General features: G+C 39.5%; 1 protein-coding gene across 6 annotated transcripts in view; it reads left to right on the top strand.

Annotated features, from left to right (window-relative positions):
* Nucleotides 1-15723, top strand: part of FGFR1 (fibroblast growth factor receptor 1) — a 47137-nt gene extending 31414 nt beyond the window's left edge. For 3 of the 6 annotated variants that reach the window (XM_072149266.1, XM_072149265.1, XM_072149270.1), the window contains 12 exons: nucleotides 1299-1489; nucleotides 2449-2599; nucleotides 6248-6451; nucleotides 8890-9034; nucleotides 9115-9236; nucleotides 10473-10583; nucleotides 10970-11160; nucleotides 12035-12157; nucleotides 13153-13223; nucleotides 13327-13464; nucleotides 14144-14249; nucleotides 14358-15723. In XM_072149266.1, the coding sequence (XP_072005367.1) occupies nucleotides 1299-1489; nucleotides 2449-2599; nucleotides 6248-6451; nucleotides 8890-9034; nucleotides 9115-9236; nucleotides 10473-10583; nucleotides 10970-11160; nucleotides 12035-12157; nucleotides 13153-13223; nucleotides 13327-13464; nucleotides 14144-14249; nucleotides 14358-14522 (1718 nt within the window). In that variant the 3' untranslated portion in view covers nucleotides 14523-15723. Of the gene's footprint in view, nucleotides 1-1298; nucleotides 1490-2448; nucleotides 2600-4147; nucleotides 4293-6247; nucleotides 6452-8888; nucleotides 9035-9114; nucleotides 9237-10472; nucleotides 10584-10969; nucleotides 11161-12034; nucleotides 12158-13152; nucleotides 13224-13326; nucleotides 13465-14143; nucleotides 14250-14357 lie in introns of all 6 variants that reach the window. The other 3 variants (XM_072149268.1, XM_072149269.1, XM_072149267.1) reach the window with 3 other exon arrangements.
* Nucleotides 15724-17529: the final 1806 nt, after the last annotated feature.

The raw sequence follows: 17529 nt of genomic DNA, 5'->3' as shown, positions 1-17529 counted from the left end.
CGACCGTGGTACATCATGGCTGAACCATGTGTAATAACTCTGTGCTGGACATTTTTCTAATTCCCCTACACAGATGTCTTCTATGATACGCTCCAGATAAAAAAAAAAAAAATCACAACAAAAATTTCACAAACAGCTGTGTTATTTGAGACGTGAATGGAAAGAAATCAGGCATTTGTGCATGTTATGATAGCGCTCGGGTCGTTTCAATGAGAAGGGGGGGGGGGGGGAAAACCTAGTTGTTTTTTTGGCCTCTATCTGACCAATCATGAAATTATCCTCCATTTCCTCCAATAAGTAGCCAATTCTCCTCACAAATATTTCCTTCATTCAACATCCGCCTTTAATTATCCAACATATTTTAGTTGTTTTTTTTTTCAGCTTCCCCCTTTATCCACCTCACAGATCCTATTAAATTTCAGATATTTCCTGTGTAGGGGGCAATGTGAGGCCTACTCAAGGTGCTTAGCTTTAGTTAGTCAGGATCTTTTCTTTTTTTTTTTAAATATTCTTCACCCTGCACTTCTGAAAGATAGGTCTGTCATGAAAGTATGTGGTTGGACTATATTTTAAAGGGGTTGGCCACTTTACCTCATGTAATGTGGGGGGCAGGACATCTACAAATATACATCTAGTAATAGTTCTGCTCACCTCTCTTGAAATATAAAGTGAATCTTCCTGTTTTTTACCTCAGCTCGACATTTCTGTCCATAAAATGGCCACGTGGTCATGTGATCTCTATCATATATATGACCTTAATCATATATTTATGAGTACTATCATAAGGCTCAGGAAAGGCAATTGCTAATGGGCAGATAAGATCACATGACCATCTATCTGCGGCCATTTTATGGACAGGAATCTCTGATTGATGAGGTAAAAAACACAAGCCTTCACTTTACATATTGGTAAATTACCCAATATCCTGCTCCCAACACTTACACACACATTCCAAAAATATGAGGTAAAGTGGCCAACCCCTTTTAATGTCTGCCCAAACGTATTGTCACACACATACCCTTAACGTATTATCCAAAATTATAAGCTTGTACACGAAAAGCATCAAATATGATTTTAAAAAATCACCCACTAATCTCTTTGAGGGAAAAAAAAGCACCTATCAATGCCTTTCCCTCAGAGGCCTTGTGTGGTGTGGCCATAAGATAGACTATTTTCTTCTGCCATGTCCAAGGAATTGTACAATTAATTTTAGATTATTTTTAATCTTCTCTACAGGTTGAAGCTTTTGGGACATGCTTCTAAATATTGTTCGTAACAGAATTTTTTTCCCTCTTCAGAACGTTCTCCACATAGACCGATCCTCCAGGCCGGTCTACCTGCCAATAAGACGGTCACTGTAGGAAGTAATGCGGAGTTCCATTGCAAAGTCTACAGTGACCCTCAACCTCACATCCAGTGGCTCAGACACCTTGAAATCAATGGGAGTAAAATAGGATCTGATGGCTTGCCTTATGTGGAGATCCTAAAGGTATGTATACGAGAAAGTTTAAATAAATGGTTTCTGGAGATTTTGAGGGCAATTAAACATTTAATTTATGTCCTATGGCCTATAAGCGGTGACCTTGAAACAGCAATTGTGTGGAGGCTTCGGAATACATTTAGCCAGGATATGTATTATTTATTAACTAAGGGTTTCTAAATATAGATCCTTCGATGAGTCTATGCTAACAACTCTGTGATCCAGGGTATCAAGTAGATGTTCACCTCCACTCCACTTTTTAAACTGCTTGGCCTCCTCACTTATGTGATTTATCATTTCTGTTTTATGAAATATTGGCTTAAGATTATTTTTATGTGTAGAACATGGTCAAAGAACCTGATCAGGAACCATCATCATCCTAAGCTACAATGTTCTCCACATAGTCTTCAACCCACTGTGCAACTTATTGTGTACTTGATTTTACGCTATCTGTAAATGGTTTGGTTGGACCATATGATGCTAATACAAAAATGTTGCTTAGCATTAGATTACTGTTTCAGTGACTACTGCTGGTCTTCTGTGGCACCGCATGGGAGTTATGTAACCAGGGACAACTGTGATGTTGTTCTGTTCTACCTCAACTATCAACTACTTCATAAATACTACAGGTGGGCATAGTGTCCAGCAGTAGTCACTCAGATTTATAAGAATATGGCAGATCAGTTCTGGAAACAGCCCTATACTTGTCCATAGGTTGTGACTGGTATTGCAGCTCAGTTGGGTTGATATGAAAGCCTCTCTCAACCTGTAGACATGTGTGGTACTGCTTTTGGAAGCAAGCCGCCATGATTTGGAGATCCACATTAAAGGTCCTCCAGTTTAGTGTTGATACTCAATGGATGGGCAGAGCTTGCACTCAGACTTGAGTACATGGTTAGCTGCAGTATGAGTCGATATTTAAATATCATCGCTGTTGTTGACCCCCTCGTGTTATCGGTTTATTTCAGCACTCTGGGATATATAGCTCAGACGCAGAAGTTTTGACCTTGTACAATGTGACAGAGGCAGAAAGTGGGGAATACATATGTAAAGTGTCCAATTATATTGGTGAGGCCAATCAGTCTGCGTGGCTTACCGTCACCAGACCCGAGATGCAAGGTAAAAAAAAAAAGCAAAAAAAATCGGTGGAACCTCCTGAAAACACCAGTAAAATTTAGAACCTTGGAACAATTGCTCTGTACAACTCTTGGCGGGCAAATTATATTTCTCCCCCTTTTTTTTTTGTCTGCTTTATTTCCATGGAAAAATACTTGTGTGTGCGGCCTTGGTTTGGTTTCCGATGCCTATTTCTAACTATCTTCTCCTTTTCTCCAGACTAATCTAGTAAAAGCTCTCTAAGTATCTACGGTGCCAGCAACCGCTCTAGTTTAGTTCACCCTTAATTCCTTCCCCTCAATAGCCCAGTAGCTTCCATCTGTTGGGACACCACATCTCCCAGCATTCTGGAAGCTGTAGCTTCCCAACAGCTGGAGAACCACAGGTTGAAGACCACTGTCTTGGATTGACAGCCTAATCTTTCCTCAAGACTGCTTCCTGTTACTGCTGGAATTCCTAAATTATAAACTCTAACTAACCATCTGGAAATTATAGATGTCTTTGTCTATCAAGAGTGGAAAGTCGACTCTATTCCAGCTGAACAGCCTCCTAGAACCTTGCGTTGCTTGGCTACTCTCGTTGGCTCTGAGGATGTCTTAGTCATGTCATGGCTGTAGCAGGAAGTGGCAGAATCTAGTCCTTTCCTTTGTTATAACAAAGTCAGTTTTCTTGAAATTCTTTATATAATTACACATTTTTTCACCATTAGAAGTCTTGATCTGTATTTCCACCCAAAATCAAAAATTCAGTTATTCACTCTCAAGTCATTGTCTTGGAAGCTATCTGTTCACCTAATTTCTAACAACCAGTATGGCCATCATTAGTCTTCCCACAGTGCTTGTTACTTATTGAGAGCTTTGCCTCTACCCTGCTATCATGTGGTACATACCTAATATCCATAGGTGCCAGTAGCTCATGAAACCCCATGCAAAATCTCTAACTCAGTTTACACTTTTATTTTCCCACCATCTTTATGATACTATTTTTCCTTTGCGTGGCAGAGGGTCTTGAAGTCCTGAATTCCATTAGGGTCCAGTGCAACTGCTAACTTTTTCACTCCCATTTACTTATACCCTTACTGGTCTCCTCATGACTAAATTTTTTTTTAAAATATCCAGAAATATGAAGGATGACTTAAGAGGTTAAGATGATAGTCATCTGTGGTCACCCAGCTACTCCTGAAGTTATAAAGTCTACTTACGCCTACCTTTTCCTAGCTTTTTTTCCTCATGTATCTTTCCTTTCCGTTGAAACAAACAAGGCAGTCACATCACAGGTTTCATTTTTCCATGTTGTCAATCTCTAGCATGTTTTTAAGTGGGCAGGAGGTCTCGATTTTGGTGACGGGTTTAACTACGGTAGCTTCTCTTTAGGTCAAGCTTAAGGGCAAAGTATTCTTCAAATCTTCTAACCAGATTTCTTCCAGTGGTTTCTCTTTCTGTCCATGGCACCTTGCATGGTTCCAGGACAGCACCTGCCCACAACTCTTCAGGTTCTCATGGCGTTTCGCTTGTCCTTTTCCTCCCCCTTCCTCGATGCTCTTCTCTATAGACTGCTGGAGTCAACACCACCGACAAGGAAATGGAGGTTCTCCACCTGACGAATGTTACTTTTGAGGATGCTGGCCAGTATACCTGCTTGGCTGCTAATTCCATTGGGCACTCTTATCATTCTGCATGGTTGACCGTTCTTGAAGGTATATAAGGTTCTCCTCTGTCTTCTTAAATGTGACATGCATTTCAGACCAAAAAGAATCCAGCTTTGTTTATAAATTTTACCTCGACAATTTTCTCCAAAGCCTGAATTTATTTTCTAACGATGAAGTTCCACCAACAAAAATACATTTTGTTATTCTATTATTAGACAATGTTACCCAAAGGTCCATATATGTATTAAATTGTAATTTTCTATATTACATATTGGATTAGTAATTTCATGGGAAGTAATTATGCCCTTTCGAGTCGGCCTAGCTGTATACAATCTTAGTTTTTAATTCCCTTTTTAATATCGGCTGAAAGCCCTGATGTTGCCCACAGCTACATTTTTTTTTTTTTTTATTAAAATCTACTTCAGTTTTGACAGTTTTATTCTCAAGCTAAATAAATTAAGCAGTGGAAAAGTAATGAACACAAATTTGGATAACAAAATTTTCGTGAACAGCAAGACATTTTTTTTATGTCTTTCATGTCAGACCTTGTAAAAATAGCAAGGTGCTGGACTATACAAAACGATACACGGAGCATATACCCTACTCATGCAGAAGACATTGGTGCCATTTTTGGCTCATTTTGATTATAGTTACTCTGACACATACTTGACAACTACCCAGTTCAGTCTGGGAGGGTTTCAATAAAGAAGACCCAGAAGATTGTGGCAAATCCCCCTCATCCAATGTTTATTTGACATTGTTACTGTTTGTGTAGGTTATGTTCCTAAAAAGTAGGCGTGTCCTGTGACTTTATTAGTAGGCATGCCACGCCCTATTAGGGTTGTGCTCAAGGAAAATGGGCAAGCCATCATCCTGAAACGGCACCACATTTTTCCATAACTTTTTTGTCTGGTGTTATAGCTTAGATTCTTTGATGTGAAAGGGCGGAGCTACATCACCACACAACCTATGGAAATGTATGTTCCTGTTAAATTTTTATTAATTTTTAAGTCCTTTACAATTCCGTTAACCAAAAACAGTTTCAAATAACCCCTCAATCTGCAGGCCACACTGATCGTAATGGGTTTCATTGCTGGTCGATAAAGTGTTTTTTTGTGAACCTAAATATAATATTTTCATAAAATCAGAAAAAAAATTTATAAAGTCAATTTAAACCTCCCAAAAAACTAAATCTTCTTTACATACGTAAAATGTAAATCCATTTAGATGTTGGTCCTTTCTGCATTGTTTAAGCTTCCACCCCAAAATACCGTGTCTGGCCAGTCAGTCAACTATGCGCTGAAGATCGAGATGTTTTATGAGCAAGTTGTAAGGTTTATTTACAACTTGGTAAACAGAGTATTTAGTGGGCCCATGTGACCCGTATTATCCTGACTTAACTCGCAGCTGGGGGATGCTACGAAATTTATAGATCTAAAATGTTTCACTTTAAAATGGCCCTAAAGCTGGATCCTTTTTTGCCTACAATGAGATGCATGTGTTATGGTGAAGGCTACTGTGTTTTTTTTTTCTTAAATTACTCATTTATATTTTTAATTTTAAAATTAATTTTCTGTAAATATAATACGGTAAAATATACGGTAATATAAAAAAAAAACACTGTTAGCCAACTTGATTTTCCTGTTGAGTGTCTCTTACCTTCTTTTCTGACTATTTTGCATGGATAATCTGAATATATGGCCTATTTTATGTCTGTTTTTTTTTCTCTTCGTGCCATATGTTTTTCTCTAACGGAGTTTCTTTGTCAAAAAATTTGTATATGCAATATTTGAATTATTTATTTATTTTTAATCATGTTTTGGATAATGTGCATTGCATGTAATCTTTCATTTAAACCAGTGTGCTTTGACTGTGGTTATGTAATGACTATAGAATATGCAGGTTTCCAATCTCTTGTAGATTCCTTTACAATGCATAAACTTTTTGGACAACTTGTTATAAATGTTTTAATAACCACAAACTTCTTGTACGCATGAGTGCAGCCACAGACGAGAAACCATCACTTATGACGGCCTCTTTACATCTGGAGATTATAATCTACTGTGCTGGAGCCGCCATTGTATCAGCCATGTTGGTGACCATCATTATCCTTAAGATGAAACATCCGTCCAAGAAGACAGAATTTAATAGTCAAATGGCTGTCCATAAGTTGGCCAAGAGCATACCACTACGCAGACAGGTAACAGAAAGTATATAGGGGGTTTACAATGCATTACCTACACAACACCGGCTAGACTGGTCTAGTGGATGGCAACGCACTAGATTCACACATAGGGGGAGATTTATCGGAAGTGTCTGAATTAAAACTATTCTAACTGCCCATGGAAACCAAACGGTTCTTAGCTTTAATTTTATAAACCGCTGTGGGAAAATGAAGGCTGAGCTCTGATTGGTCTCTGAGTTCTCTCTGTTCAGTCCATAAGTGTATATATATATATATTTTTTTTCATTATGGCATATGTTCCAATTCTATCCCTCCTTATACATTGTGACTCCATCAGTCCTGGCCCGAAACATTGCTCCCCATGACTGCTGTATTCCAATATGTAATCCACGGTAGCTTTATTAATATTAAAGTCTGGACCCATCCCCAAAGTTTTCTAATCTTAAAAATGCCTAAGCTTCCTACGTTTCTTAGCCTGAACTCTCCAACTGTTATTGCAACTCTTCATTTACTTCTTTAGATTGGTCCTTTGGTCTCATCCAAAAGTTCCATTTCCACCCGTCCTATATAAGATGTAGCTTGCATGATTCTAACCTAGTTGGAATTGTTTTGTCCAGTCCTCTCCATTTCCGAGCAATCTGTGACATTCGTTTTGGTTCTCTAGTATGCTGTTAAGGTTCTCAATGGTCAAGTGGGTATTAGCTGGCTCTCTACTTCAACCCAGGATAGCCAAGGTGACAGTGGATAGTCTATTTGTACATTGCTCTGGAACAGTGAGAACTTTAATTATTGGTGCCAGAATCCGTACATTGGTAGACGTTGCAAAAGTTTAGAGTTGGTGGAGAGGGGTCTTCTTTAAGTCTTTGTTGTCCTCCATCGGATCATTTATATGACAGATACCACTAGGAAAATGGCAACCAAAACCGACCAATCGGGAATCCAGTCTAGGAAAAAATTTAATTTAGCTTGCCTTCTCCTTCTAAAGATTGTCTTACTTTGGATAATCCTCTCTTGTTAAGAGTTCCTATTGATTAATCAGATCGGAGCACCAGTAATCTGGTGATAACCCTGGTAGTAAGTGTTCACTTTTCCAATAGCACCATCACAGGGGAAATGAGGCATTACACAGATCCCATTTGTATAAATGGGATTTTTGTGTAATGCCGCGACAGACAGATCATCCCTAGTGTGAGAAATAATCTGTAACCACTGTGGCCAATAAATGAAGATCCTTAACAGAGTATTATCGGAAACCCTAATAGGGTGTATTTAAATAGACCTTTTTCTTAGCAGTTGGACCCTAAAAAAAAAAAAGAATCTATGTGTCCTTATCATTTTCCCAAACCTGACTATATAGTTCTAAGCGCAGTCAGTAAGTCTGTTGCGCATGTCTATCTATCTCTCTATAGTTTGGAAAGTCTAAATCAGCACAGTGGGACCAACTCAAAATAGGGGTGTAGCACCCCCATAAGCCCAACACCTGTCCAGCTGACTAGTCCATTCACAGGAGTACATGGCTCACTCAACAAGTACATTGGATGGAAGGCTGTGGACAGATTCCTCTGGTGGCAACTTATTCCCACAAGGAATTAAAAGCCTGAGGGCATTGGTTTGACCTGTTGGCTATACACACTGACGAAATGACCGATTTATTTGCTCGCCTGTTTGAACAGTCCATCCGAATCTTCCCGATGGGAGGATGCCATACAGTTAAGTAGTTGGAGCATTTAATTCCCTTTGTGAATAAGGTGCCACCAGAGGAATCAGTCTGCAGCCTTCTATCCAATGTACTTGTTGAATGAGCCATGTACTTCTGTGAATGGAGTAGCCAGCTGGACAGGTGTTGGCTTTGGCACTATTCATGGTGGTCATAGGTCACTGGACCTCCTGTGAGATGACCTCTGGAATACAATAGTGTCCATCTAGGCATGTGTGCCTGGTATTATATGCAAACATTGTTTACTGTATTCAGCTAGACCCATAAACCCTAATAGGGTCACAAGGATAGGCGTTTTCTTTTGTAGAAACAACTCCCATAACTGTACAGTAACATACACGGATATATAAGATGTGGTCTCCCTGCATGGCTGTTGCTTGAAATAATCCTTTGTTTCGTGCAATCTTTCTATTTTCCTACTTCCTCTGCAACACCTCCAGGTAAATACTATTATCTCTGACTCATCCGCTGACCCAGATGCCACTGACTGACCTATTAACCACAGTTTTATTTCCAGCTGCTCTTTCTGTGTTTGTTCAACAACTTGGGCATCTAGTCAACGTGTGTGTAAAGTGTAATGGATTCAGTAACATTGACTTTACAAATGTAGAACTTTGCTCTAATTTGTCCCACAACTAATGGGGTTTGGGTTCTTAAGATTCCTAGAACACAGCATTTCTTTATAAAACATGTGTGAATCATGATCATATGATAACCTGCTGGTTCTGCTGTCTTGATACAGGTATCTGCAGACTCTAATTCTTCAATGCACTCTGGGGTTATATTGGTAAGACCTTCACGGTTGTCATCAAGTGGTACACCTATGCTGGCTGGGGTGTCTGAGTACGAGCTTCCTGAAGACCCTAGATGGGAAGTTGCAAGAGACAGGTAAGACATCTTAAAATCTTCATGCTGTGCTTCCTGCATCATTGTCCATCTTTATGGTTGACATTTGTCCTTCCTTTTAGGTTGATCCTTGGAAAGCCACTAGGTGAAGGCTGCTTTGGTCAAGTAGTCATGGCCGAGGCCATAGGTCTGGACAAGGAGAAGCCAAACAAGGTCACCAAAGTTGCAGTGAAGATGTTAAAATGTAAGTAGGTAGATTCTGTGGTACCACACACTCATTAATGGTTGGTGGTGCACATGTAGGATTATTAATCCAGTTAGGTAGGATAAGAAACACACCAAAAGTTTTCTTCAATATTTTCTTCGAATTTATTCAGTAGGTGATATATACATTTTACCAAAAAGATTAGTAGTGTATGAACAGTTATTACTGATCATATGTGGTCAACGTTTCGGTCGGGATTACGTTTGTCAAGTTAGTCTCGATTTCAATATGTGAGGAATAGTGGCTGAGATGAAGGTCTAAATGTATTTATCACGTAATGAATAAATTCTAAGAAAATATTGAAGAAAACCTTCGGTTTGGGGTAGAAATGCTTAAGTAAATCAAGGGGGATTCTTTCTTCAGGATCCTCATCAGAGTAGATGGCTGCAACAGAGAGTATTATACATACAACCCAATGCAGTAAATAAGTACGGTGTAATAATTAAAGGGGTTAGCAAACTGGTAAAGTTTTCCCGGGCAGCAGGGACTTCCTGTTATATTCTGGCGGATGGGGAGGGGGGGCATGTAGACGTTACACCCCCTCTGTCATAACCACTCCCTTAGAAGTGGTTGGAAGGACATGAAAATGTCCATGGACAGATTTCCTAAGGGTTACAGTTTAGGGACCCAAGAAGGTGATATTTTGTAAATATATTATTGTCAGGAACCCTTCCAAAAAAAGTAAAAGATCCAATACATTTTACATTTTTAGTTTTTGAGGGTGTAGACCTGTAAAGCCAAATCCCTACCACCCCCATAGTAGTTCTTTGTAGGATGTTGGAAGCGAATGTAAAATTCAAATTCAGCTGAAGGACTTGAAAAGTTCTTTTAAACCACAGAACACTTACAGGACCTGGATTAACCTCAGTTTTATGGTGTAGCATTTTCCTGTTTGCACACCACTGTAGAAAGTGTGGGAGTTATATTAAGGATCTGTTCACGTTACCTGTGAACCTCTGCCTGACATCTACATTGATAGTTTATTGCATAGGCATACAGTTCTATAGTGCACTATTCAGTAAATGAGGCCCCATAGATGTGTATACTCAAGAAGGGAATCGGGTCAATGGAGCTCTCAAAGGCAATGTGAACAGAGGCCAACTATGAGTCAGTGTAATGTTAGGAAGATCTGAAATAGAAAGCTGGTTATGGAGGATGATGTCCTGTTTTTATGCTTACCACACACTATCATTACCTGTTCTCTTCTTCTTATAGCTGACGCCAGTGAGAAGGACCTTTCTGATCTTATTTCAGAGATGGAAATGATGAAAATGATAGGAAAGCACAAAAATATAATTAATCTTCTCGGAGCCTGTACACAAGATGGTAAGTTTTTTTTGTTTTTTTTTTGTTTTTTTTTTTGTACTACTGTAATATTACACTGTAGTTGCAGTGGGGGATCTGGGAGACATAATAGTCCCGATCGGTGAGGGGCCTCAGTGGGGGCCCTTATCATCTATGATTGATTGTTAGTCAGTGACACGCTCTTTAAAGATTTGAAGGACTGTAAATGTAACCTCATTAGGGGCCATAGAGGAAGTGATCTTGTATGATGAAGGCTGAAATATGAAGCAGAGTTGTAAGAAGTTCTCCAAAGTATTGAAGGGAACTCTGGGCAAAACAGGGGCCTTCTTCTTGAATAGTAACCTGTAACTATATCCAGATGGATCTGTCGTATGTTTCTGATTTGATTTTCATCTCTGGTTTTCTAGGTCCCTTATATGTGATTGTAGAATATGCTTCCAAAGGAAACTTACGTGAGTACTTGCGTGCAAGACGACCACCAGGCATGGAATACTGCTACAATCCCAGCTGTGCCCCCGACGAGCTGCTCTCCTTCAAAGACCTGGTCTCCTGTGCCTATCAAGTTGCTCGCGGCATGGAATATCTGGCTTCTAAAAAGGTATTTTAGAAATTCATTTATTTGCTTTTTCGGAATTGACCATTGCAGAGTAGGCGTTTAGTGTGAGAGCTGATGTTACAATTGACTAATCTTCTCGCATCCAGCCTCTGCGTCAATTGGAAGTCATAGATTTCAAATTTTTCCTGCCATGGGGCTACCGTTCGTAGGCACGGGGCCTGGTTCAAGGTCAACAACCCTTCCCCCTCCCCAAACTTTGACATTTTTAATGAACATTTAAAAAGAATCTTTCAGGCCTATTTAGGACTGTAAACCAACTAGAATTTTTTATGGACCTGCGATTTAGGATCCAAAATCAACCTGTTAGAAGTCTGTTTTTATTTTTACTCCACATACAATCTTTTATACTTGCCTAGATGTGAGTCCGATGAGGCACATTGGACTTGCATAAGATGACTTCACGCTGCCGCCTCCTCTCGCGATACAGCAAGTAGAGCCGGGATAATTCCCTGGCTTCATTGCGCATGCGCTGTATCTACAACTGTTGCAGGGTGTACTACTCTGGCTTCACTTGCTGCAAAGCTGAGGCATTGTGGGGAATGAACTATGATATAAGTATCAAGTTTTTTTTTTGTTTGCCTAAGATTCATTCCAGGGCGCTTTGGGACAGTAAACCACTGTTTCATAAGGACCTATGGGTGGTTTAGTGTCCCAAATTGCCCTGACAGGTACCCTTTTAAAGAAATCGTACAAAGTCTTAGAAACAGAAAGTTCAAACCTTAAGGTGGTGAGTGAATGTTTTGGAGCAGATCATTGCATTCATTTCTTCATTTGTAAGAAGTCTTTTGATGCCTTGTGAAGGTTGTCTCTCTACAGCCTCTCGTCCTAAAAATGTCCTCTTCCTTATCTTGTGCAGTGCATTCACAGAGACCTCGCAGCGCGGAATGTTCTCGTCACAGATGATAATGTGATGAAGATTGCCGATTTTGGCCTTGCTCGGGATATCCACCACATTGACTATTACAAAAAGACAACAAATGTAAGTGTTTTCTCAAAATATCTCCTTGGTTTTCATCATTTATAGAAATGATCACTAGAACAGAGTCGCTGTTAAAGTAGCAGCAGACGCTTATGAGAAGAAAAGCCTGCCATGTTGTATGCAACCTACAGGTTTCCCCCCCCCCCCCCCCCCCTATTTTTGCAGATGTCCGTTTTAGGTGACCATATAAATTACAGAAACTTCAACTAAACTTAACAGTTTTGGAAGTTCAGTACCACCCAACCAACTAATGTTTATGGGGTGTCAGATGGAAAAATTGGATTGCTAATACTTATTGAATTTTTAATTATCCTTTACTTTTGTTCTCAATGTAACCAGGATGTGTCTACACACTCAACCGATGTTCATACTATAATCCCAAAGTGTTGCTCCAGAGTTAGGCAAACAAAAACTCCTAAGGCTCCTTCAACTGCCCAGTGGAGGGGGGGGGATCAAACATTGTAGTGAGAAATACTTCTTCTCTCCTCATCTAGTCTCAAAGGGGTTTTCCCACAAAATAAGTCAGGTCATGAGACCGAGACCCCCACAGATCAAGAGAATGTCACCTAATGTATGACACTTGGCAATCTCCACCAGCTCCATAGAGAGGAACAGGGCAGACTGCACATGCTCGACCGGCTGCGTCGGTCATCTCGGGGAGCTTATGAGGAGTTCCTTCACTAAAACCCCCACCAATCAGGAATTTGGCCCCAATCCTGTGGAAAGAGCCTAATTTACTTTGTGGGAAACCCCTTTAAATTATTGTGTTGACAAAGTTTAGCCTTTACACATTTACAGGGGAAAGCAATAGGTTACTGTAATTCTTATAACAATTACCAAAATATTCAATGATCTACAATCTCATGACACACAATGTTTGGTTATAATCTAGCAGGTCTGGTTATTGATTTGTACCTCTTTTAATTTGTTTTTATTATGGTTGTCTCAATGTTTCTTGTAAAGGTTTTATATTGATTTTCTCTCTATTTTTATAGGGTCGTTTGCCTGTGAAATGGATGGCGCCAGAAGCCCTATTTGACAGAATTTACACTCAACAAAGTGACGTGTAAGTATAATTTCAGATGTGTAAGTATAATTTCAGAAGTCATCATTGCGACCCAGGATTAGAGAACTAATATCCAAGTACTTATGGTTGTGGTATTTTTTAGGTGGTCATTTGGGGTGTTGCTGTGGGAAATATTTACACTTGGGGGTTCTCCATACCCTGGTGTCCCTATGGAAGAACTGTTTAAGTTACTGAAGGAAGGACATCGGATGGACAAGCCCACAAATTGCACCAATGAGTTGTAAGTATCGGATTTTTATAGTCCATTATTTTATATATTTTCTCCATATTAATGGAGGTACCTACATGCTACTGTAAAGCTGTGTACTCAATTACAACTATTATAGATTTATAATATAATTTTTCTAAAATTGTTTGCCCCATTACTTCTTAATTAACTGTATTTTCCACACTAAATTATATACACAGTCCATGACTTAAGGATACCCAAGTTACAGACAACCCCCAGTTACAAACGGGCCTCTCTGGCCATTGTGACCTCTGGTGAATGCTGGTAATTTACTGAAATTTAGCCCCAGGTTGTATTGTCCAACATTAGAGTTATTAACGTTGTCTGCAATGAAGCATTATAGTTAATCCTTTGTTCCCATTCCCAAAAATTTGGAAAGTCCAATAGTCACAAGGGCAAAAAAAATATTTTGTCTGGTGTCACACTTGAAAAATATACCAGTTCTGACTTGCTTACAAATTCAAATTAAGAACCAATCTAGTTCGTAACCCAGGACTGCTTGTATATAATTTTAATTGACATACTTGGTCAAGAGGCTGGAGTAGACCATTAGAACATCAGATTCTGACATTCACGTCTTGCCTGAGATTTTTGGGTGGAAATTTAAGGATAAACTCTTCACCAGGATTCATTCAGCTCCTTAATGGTGCCTTTTGTTCTGTTTTCTCAGATACATGATGATGAGAGATTGCTGGCATGCAGTTCCCTGTCAGAGACCTACCTTTGTACAACTGGTTGAAGATCTGGACCGGATTGTGGCCCTAAGCTCTAACCAGGTAATGGATGTCTGTCAGTGTGCGTAGTGGGATGTGAATGAACAGTATCTGATCTGTAGGTTGCATTTGGGCATATTTAACTGATGTCCCCTTTTGTTTGTCCTCTAGGAGTACCTTGACCTTGTCATGCCAGTCAGTCAGTATTCTCCATGTTTCCCAGATACACGAAGCTCCACGTGTTCATCAGGGGAAGATTCCGTTTTTTCTCATGATCCTTTACCAGATGAACCATGTCTTCCCAAATATGCTAATGGAGGACTTAAAAAGCGTTGATCTCCTATTCCTAGGTCATAATCTTGGTTGATGGACACTTGGTTTTATGCATTCCTGAATAAGAAAAAAACATTCAACCTACTTCTCAATTTCCAAGACCTAATGGACCATTTGAGCCTACGTCTTTTTAGTCATACCTCATGCATGGATGGAACTTCTTATACTTCAGATGTCTGAAATGGAAACCAAACCCAAGTATTACTTAACTTATGGCTAGTGCACTCTTATCAGTGTCGACACCAGACTGTCTGAATATCTCATCGGTTCAACATTTAGACGTTTTTGTGGCAAAACTTGTGACCTCACCTTATGTATTCAGATTTTCAAGCACGTTCACTTGCCATCTTGGTCTTCAACTTTCAAGTCTGCATAGATTTATGATCTGGAGTCTGTTCGATGCATATTTTCTACAATATTAAGAGCTTGTCTTAGCCGTGAAGAAGATACAACTACCGTTGACCATGTTCTTTGGCCAGAAAAGTTGGCTTAAGGTCTTGCTGAAGAAGTCTCTCCATGGCTCTGTCCACTGTTGGTTGAACTAGATCCACTGATAAGGATGCCACTATTCTTCACCTATTATGAATGCGTCATGTCTTAATAAATTGAAGGAATGTTAAAGCACCTACCACCAATGGACTGTGCTCAAATCTTGCACACCGATTTTATTGAATATTAAATGAAATTCTGCTGGCCAGCTATCGGTACGGTGTATTTTCCTGTTTTGCCGCTGGTTTTCTTGATTGGCCAATTTTAGAGCTCTTATTCATAAGCCTCTGGGTTGTGTAGCCCTATTAGAAAAATAGCTCAGACCTACAACTGGGGGCAAAGTTCCAGAATAAAGGCCTAGATCGGATTATCCTGAAGACATGGGGGGGTGTTTTTTTTTTTTTTTTTTTTTTTACAGGTTTCAAGCTAATTATGTAATATAAATATGGGCAGCAGAATGATAAATGCTTTCCTTCTGTATATAGCTAGATATTGTATAAATATGAATTATATATTTACATGTCTTTTTAAGAAAAAAAATATTATGAACTATATACCAGTTTGGTAGTAAATTGGCTGGTAGCTCTCAGTTGCTATAAACGAGAAAAAAAAAAATCATATATTTTGCTATGTTTTCAGTTTGTATTTTTTTAAATTATGTTCTAAAACTTTCTTATTTCCAGTACAAGTCCCTTAATAAAGAGATTCGGCTTCATTTCATATTTTTTATATATGGTTTCAAATTGGTTATTGTTGGCCTACTTCTGTAGGTCATTTCTTTTTGTTTTAATTTTACTTTATTTTATGCTTTTTACTTTTTTATATTATCGTAACGGTACTGGAGGTTGAAGTTGCCTTCAAATCGGCTCTTAGAGCACCCAGATCATGTGCTCAGATGTCATGAGATGAGAAGAAGGAAAGAGAAACGGGTGCGCTGACCTCGTGAAGTAGTAATGGTAATAAAATAGATAGATATGATAAAACTTAGCCGCTCACCTGAGGGCATAAACATATGCACATTTAAGAATGCCACGCATCGGCAGCCCGTGGTCCCTTGGCGTCTGCAAGTTCCGTACCAGTCAGCGGAGTGGCAGAGTGATAGGTGGAGATTTCCTGTGGAGGTGATAAGGGTTGTGTCGATAATTTTTTTTACTTTTATATTATATACTTATAAAATGTGCTTAGCCTTTGAGATGGTCACATAGTCCATAAAATTGGTCTAACCTGCCCATTTCGATCAACAAAGTCACTTCCTGACCCCACTTCTAGAAGATGGCAGCAGAAAGAAGGATTGTGCAGTTAGACTTCAAAATGTCTGTTTCTTTAGTTTTTAAGGGAGGTAATCCATCTCGAGTGGAGCCTTGCAAGGGTTATCTTCTTCCTCTAGAGCACACATGCAATCCATGTGTATAGAAAAGACCTAACGAATCATGGGGTGGGCTAGAGTCATACTGGGATGTTCCCTCTAGGCTTCATGTTCCATAGTTCAGGTACATCGTCACAAGCCTCACAAGCATCTGCTAAAGGTGAGCTTCTTTTTCACCCCCTGTCCATTTGTAAGAAGTGTTCTTGGTTCTTTATCATCTTGATTCTCCCACAGCAATTTCCTGATCACCTCAATATTTGGCAATTTGCTCAAACTTTGTGTAAGGGGAGTTGTAACAATAATGTAGATGGTGAAGCTTTTCAACGTGTCTTAGTAACCTTCTCCGAGAGAGTAGAATGAAGTACAGAAAGTCCAGTCATAAGGAAGTGCCTTGTGGAGAACCTAGAAGAAGGAAGAGGTATGAGGTCCTTTATTGACGGTATGAGGTCCTTTATTGACGGTATGAGGTCCTTTATTGACGGTATGAGGTCCTTTATTGAATGACCAGTGTGGGTCCTTTATATGAGAAAGTCGAGTGTGGGGTAATACTGAATACTCCTTTATTGAACTGAAGTTCATGCTTATTCCTGCACTCTATGATCTCACAAGCCTGATGGGGTAATTGATGGAACATTGTCCTTATTTGTATCAGCAGTATCTTCATTGATTCTGAATATTATCATTATGATCATCTTTGGTTTGTTGAAACTTTGCCTTTCTTGGATGTACACATTCGGATGGTAAGTGATTGGCCCATGGGGAACTGGCATCCAGCACTACATGGCCCCACATAACATATAGGCCTATGGTATTTGCCATATTGCCGTAAAGTTTGGAGAACGACCAAGATGGCGTGTGACCTGAAATAAGAGAAGCACAGTGCAAGTGGCTACACCATGAGCCAAATGTTTGCTAGTGTATCCTCCAGAAACCACAAAGGTACAAGTAATACAAAATAGTCCTTTTTGACACCTGGGGGCCCTCATGAGATAATTGTGTGATAGGTCGCCTCCTGGTTTTTTCAATAACTGTGGTAGCCAAAGCCAGCAACCATCTTGGTTGATACCTCAAGCTTCCTTCCCAAAGATTATAACCCTACTATTGCCATAAAATTATAGTTTGGAAATAAGTCAGTCAGGAGCTTTTCTGAGATTT

The sequence above is a fragment of the Engystomops pustulosus genome, chromosome 4 (assembly GCF_040894005.1).
Source record: "Engystomops pustulosus chromosome 4, aEngPut4.maternal, whole genome shotgun sequence".
NCBI classification, from domain to species: domain Eukaryota; kingdom Metazoa; phylum Chordata; class Amphibia; order Anura; family Leptodactylidae; genus Engystomops; species Engystomops pustulosus.
The sequence above is the reverse complement of the archived record's forward strand: the minus strand, read 5'-3'. Positions and strand labels throughout refer to the sequence as shown.